This window comes from Amphiprion ocellaris, chromosome 24 (genome assembly GCF_022539595.1).
Source record: "Amphiprion ocellaris isolate individual 3 ecotype Okinawa chromosome 24, ASM2253959v1, whole genome shotgun sequence".
In the NCBI taxonomy this organism is placed as follows: Eukaryota; Metazoa; Chordata; class Actinopteri; family Pomacentridae; genus Amphiprion; species Amphiprion ocellaris.
The window spans coordinates 15,038,096-15,044,095 of NC_072789.1; the positions used below are offsets into that span (position 1 = coordinate 15,038,096).

The window sequence follows — 6,000 nt, forward strand, 5'->3', positions numbered from 1 at the left end:
TTTGCAGTTAAAATGTTACATCCAGCTAAAACACAACCACAGTTATAATCGTACACTTTCCTGAAAAGACTAATGTGATACGTTTCAGGAATATCTAAGTACAGGGATGATCCTGTTAAGTGCCGGCGCGTCTCCCCATTCATCCTTCGCCATGTGGCCGCGTGGATCCCCGTGCTTTCTATCTCTTCCACTGAACTTTGATGAAGGAAGAGGTGGGGGGGAAATGAGGATGCGAATATGCAGATGACAGTTTGTCTTTTTCTGCTCTGCTCTCGCACATTTTTCTCACTTCTGCATTCAAAGATGGAACAAAGCCAGACATGTTAGGATATGTATTATGAATAAGAAAGGACACTTCTCTGCATCCAGGGGGTTCACAGCTCAATAATCTCAGGGATGCATATGTATTATTCACGACCAGTTCAGTCTCTATTATGAGATTCGGATGTTCATCTTCCCAGAATCGCATTTGACAGCTTTATTACGCACCGGTGTGCCTTCGCATCATATCCACTCTGCCATCTCTCGGAAAATTGTCAGATATAAGAGTGATAGCATTTCGCCTCCTCGTTTCTGCCTGAACTACATAGAAGCAGGCTTTGGGGAAAAGTTGACGCCTGCATCCCGAGCGCATGTGACTACAAATCAGTGAGCAAACTGTGTTAGGTTAAAGCAGTGAGGAAGGATGTGGAGCAGCTGAAACTGAAAGTTGAGACGTACCTGCTGCCAATTTTCCTCCAGCGAAGGCATGGCAGAGAAGTAGCCGGTGTCGTGAACGAGTTGAAGTTCCTGAAAGATACTGTGGTTCGCCAAGACATCCATGCTGACGCTCGGGGATGGAAAACAAGAACGATCCACAAAAAATATGCCTCCTTTCTTGGCTTTATCAAACCTCTACATCCACTTCTTTCATATTAGTCCTTAAAACATGATTAGTAGCTCAGTAAAGCGACTGAAAATATGTCGATTAGGGTCCCTTTACCTGTGCGCATTATCGGACTCGGTGCGTAAAATGGACTGGAGGTGATGGAGGCTCCATGCGTATCCGTGTTGCCAAAATAGACACTGATAGGGAGCCAAAGGAGGGGAGGGGCTTGGTAAACGAGGGGGCGTGATTTCTTGTCAATCAACTCCCTTGCTTGTCCCATTTTAGTCGAATGGGTGGTTGAGGAGTCTTTAGAGCGGCGATGGAGCGTGGAGAGGCGGGGTGAGGCAGATTTAGCTTGCAGGATTGGCTCCGGCGTCACGTCGCTCATTCCAAATACGGGCTCGATAGGTGAGCTATTTATGGATGGGTATATTAGATTTGGAAGAAAGTCTGAAAGGCTAGTCTGAGAGGAGAAGCTGTAATGTAAACATCATGTGCTCACAAACAGGAGCTGGGAACAGTAAGAGGTTGCTATATTGTTCTACGGTGCAAATGTTTCATTACAGTGAGGTGCAGGGGGGGAAGCAGTGTAGACACAATATATAGGGGCTATGCTTTTGTAAGTTTAGAATAAACTTATCATTCTTTATGATATGTTAATGCTGCTGCAGTGTTCATGTAGACTCTGTTATTAAATGTAGTGTGCATGATTGCCATTATAAAGATTTTGTGGGTTTAGAATTTTTATTTTGTAGCAGCGCTATCATCCAATAGAGAATCTTCAGAAGTTGGTTGCAGAGGTTTAAAGTTGTTCAGGTGACAGGCAACAGTGACCCGCATTAATAAAAATCACTCTCTGTCCATTTTTTTTTTAATGCAGCTCATGTGCTGTAAATAAACAAGGGTGAAAAATGTTTCACAGCGTGTGTGGAATGACAAATTAGAATGCAAATCTTCCTGTATTTGTCTTAATTGATAATGTGAGTAATGCCGGTTATTCACTGGTCCTGTGTAAGCCATCAGAATTGTATACTACCACACAGGCTCGCACACAGAGTGCTGTTGAGGCCTGTAATCTCATTACACTGCTTGGGAAGGCTGGCCGAGGGCCCCAGATACGCGATTTACACATGGCATTTTGGGACGGAGAGCTCAGCCCAGACAGACGATGAAGCTCATGCTATTATTCCTTTGACACAACTCACTCTGTCTCTTTCATTTTCCTCCCTCTCACTGTCAATCATTTTATTTTTTTCTCCCTTTGCTCATTACACATCCTTCTTTTATTTCTCATCTTTCTTTATATTTTTGTTCTCTCCTCATCTCCTCCCTTCGTAACCTTCTACCAAACTCTGAATATCACTACCATGATTGTGTTCAACAAGAAGGGATAAAAGATAAGACAGAAGTAAGACAAATGACGGACACAGAAACGCGTTGTCAATGGATGACACATTCTTTGCAGAAAACAATCAAGCACATCTCATGATCTCTGCATGGTTGACTGAAGTGTAAAATATTGAACAGATAAATTCTGTTGTTTTTATGCGTAGTTTATGTGGTATCTTGGATTGTAGAAGTGGCAGAACATCCATCCATCCATCCATTATCTATACACCGCTTAATCCTCATTAGGGTCACGGGGGGGGGGGCTGGAGCCTATCCCAGCTGACTCGGGTGAAGGCAGGGGACACCCTAGACAGATCGCCAGTCTGTCGCAGGGCCACATACAAAGACAAACAAGCACTCTCACATTCACACCTACGGGCAATTTAGAATAATCAATTAACCTCAGCATATTTTTGGACTGTGGGAGGAAGCCGGAGTACCCGGAGAAAACCCACGCATGCACAGGGAGAACATGCAAACTCCATGCAGAAAGATCCCGGGAAAGCCGGGACGCGAACCAGGGATCTTCTTGCTGCAAGGCGAAAGTGCTAACCACTACGCCACTGTGCAGCCCTTGGCAGAACATGTCAAAAATTATTTTGTTCTCCTCTAAAACAATTTGCTTGAAAGTATCTCATGTGACATAAACATTTTACATGAGGTGAGGTTGATTTTTGCTCAAATGCCAAATCTTCACACTAACATCACAACAAACATACCAGGAATTATAATACTAACCGGTCAAAACAGTTTGCACCAGGGAAGATGTACTGCAGTGCTGGAATTGGACTGGTGTATGGCATCTGACCAACTTTTTGATTTTCTCAGGTTTCATGTAATATTGTTGGTGTGTATGTTTTGGTGTTTATAGACCTGGGTGTGGCATGCTGACTGCAGTCTTATTCTATTGCTAAGCTGGGTGTATTTTCACAGAAAATTTATGTTTTTGTGAAATAAATTACATGTGAATAATCAGGTTTTTGTTTTTTTTCACAGAAAATTACATATTGAAGAAAAAAATGTGGATTTTTACATTTAAAGCATATAAAATATCATACCGCTGATATGAAGGTGTGGAGTTGACAGTTCCCATATCTCTAAACAAAAACAAAGTCCTCATTACCTTTATTCTCTATACATTATATATATTAAGAGTGGATTTTTCATTTTTAAGCTATAATCTTTACATTTAAATTAATCTATCTTTTTAATTTAATCAACATTTTTTAAAGGCCGCAAATTTTTCATACAAATCACAGATATTTGAGGAACTTTACTGAAAAAAATGCAGTTATGATAATTTGCTTTGCAGTGAACCACCTCAATGGTGTCGCCGGAAATGAGCTGAACTGAAGGCTTTGTCCAAGCACCCGATCTCAGGAGCGTACCCCGGCTTCAGACTCCTCTTCCTTCTCCGCTCCATGCATATCATAGATAAAAAATAAGTGCTCACCATTATCCGTGGGCACACAGCGTTATATTGTGGATGCTGACATTGCTCTTACCTGGCAGTTGGTGCTTTTACTATATTAATAATGGAGCAGGCACTATCCATCATGGGGATATGAGGCTGCTAATCATGTCAGCTCCCTGCATATTCACTTCTTTCATCAAAAGAGGAGGAGAGGTGGTGGGAGAGAGGCAGGAGGAAGACAGAAGAAAAAAGAGGAAAAGCCGGAGAATGACAGTGAGATGCAGAGAGTAACAAAGAGTTGGGTAATGATGGCGGAAAAGAGAGAGAGGAAAGAAGGAGATGGAAGGGGACAATATCAATGTGCTGAACACATGACAGATGCCCTTGGCCTTTTGCTGAATGGCTTCACTGTTGGCAGGAGTTAACCAGTGTATTTAAACAGGACAAGATGAATGGGACCTCTACTCCCCCAGCTCACTGAACCAGCCCATTTCTATTCCAACTCACAGTCTTCCTACATGTGGGAATGCTAATATGGCTAGCTGACATTGCTGGGGTTAAAATGTCATATCACCATGTTATTGTAATATTCATTTCACTGTGGCTTTCCTATTTTTCAAACGTTTTTCCTTCAAAATTTTCCTGTGCATGTGGGGACTTCATGAGCATTAGCGCTGCTTGAAATGCGACAAAGACAAACACAGAATGTCATTTAGCTTGCATGTTGAAAAAGCAAACAAAAAGGATAGTTCTAGGATTATTTATCCCGTTTCAAGCAGCTTCTACTCTATCATCTAACTCTACCACAACATTTCTGAAAACAAGTCAATTTGCATTGAAAATTGTGTTTGATGTTTGCAGCAACACACTCCCCAGCTGGCCTCTGTATCCATTAGTATCCTGTAACCGAGGGACCTTGAGTGTCTGTGTTTTGCTTCATTTTGCCTCATTTGGTATAATATGACATTCACATGCCCTGATGTGTTTGAACATAACATTTACACAAATCTGGTGCCTTTTCCTCCAGTCAAAATTGCCTCTAAGCAATATTTTGATAACCTTGACGTCTAGAGGAAATAAAAACCACACAAATTTTCTTTGAACATCTGTCCCTGATTGATGGGCCTGGTTAAATAAAGATAAGATTTTGAAAACGTGGCTATATGTCTGTCGTATGCACTGTTTCTTTTGGCTCAGAGCCTGGCTGCAGAACATCTTCAATATCTTGACGTCTTCTTCATGTTGCTCCTCCACAGGGGAAAAGCCAGGGTAGTGGGGAGAAGGTGGAGGTGGAGAAGGGTGATGAGTAGGGGGGAAAGAGGGGTGGATTTCAGAGTGACAGGCTGACTGAGAAAAGCGATAATGAGCGCTCTGGGCTGTCTGGGGGTGCGAAGTCCTTCCTGCACGAGACAGCTGCAAGGGAAAGAGGATGGAGGCAGGGGGTGGGAATGAAGGGAGTAAAGGGTGCCGGAGAAAGTGCCCTCTCAGCTGGGCGACGTTTGATGCGGCGCTGGTAGTTTCCACGCCGGGAGAAAAGCAAGTGGAAACACAGGCAATGAGGAGGCCATCAGGGGCAGCTGTTAAGTGCCAATTAGGCAATGTTGAGTGGGAGATGGAAAGATCCATTTGTGCACACACTCCTGCAAGAAAACAGGGGAGTAGTAGTTAAAAAAATGAAACAAATAGGGTCTAATCCCTGTCAGTTTTCCTGGAGTCTCTCTCTCTCTCATTCTGTATCTCCCCTCCCGCCTGTAAGGTAACGTCACATAAGTGTCAGCTGAAAATATGGGTTCTGATTCGCTGTTCTATTTAGTTTTGTCTCTGTCTGGCCCTGGCCTCCTCTGAAGGCCACAGAAAAGAAACATTTTGTAAGAGCTTGTCACGTTATGCCAAAGGACAATGCAGTTTATCAAGTGTCCAATTAACGAGCAAATTCACTCACGTATTTAGTTCATGCCACACGAAATGATAAGGTAGGATGGGGAAAATGGATCCGCTTTGGTTTTTTGGATCTTGTTTTCACTGATGGATGAGCTGTTGTAGCAAAGGAAAGCATCACAGCCAGTGTTTTTACTCTGTACAATTGCACTTTTTTGTCAAGAATTTGCAAAAAAAACTGTCTTTCATGTCTAAGTAAAACAAATATATACAAATTAATGCCAACTAATTAAAAACATAAAATGTGAAATGACTTGACCAAAAAGCTTAGTTTTTGTGTTATCAGACCAAAGAACCCTCTTCCAGTTGATTTCAGAATCTCCTACGTACCATTTGACAAACTCTAGTGGCGATTTATAGTGAGCTTTTTTGAATAGTGGCCATCTCTTTG

The 6,000-nt window shown here is 42.4% G+C and overlaps 1 protein-coding gene across 2 annotated transcripts in view; it reads right to left on the bottom strand.

Annotated features, from left to right (window-relative positions):
- LOC111563022 (Krueppel-like factor 7) overlaps positions 1-1,053 on the bottom strand; it is a 43,365-nt gene extending 42,312 nt beyond the window's left edge. For both annotated transcript variants that reach the window (XM_035944279.2, XM_055008645.1), the window contains exon 1: positions 721-1,053. In XM_035944279.2, coding sequence (XP_035800172.1) covers positions 721-822 — 102 coding nt within the window. In that variant the 5' untranslated portion in view covers positions 823-1,053. The remainder of the gene's footprint in view (positions 1-720) is intronic.
- Between the last annotated feature and the right edge of the window lie 4,947 nt (positions 1,054-6,000).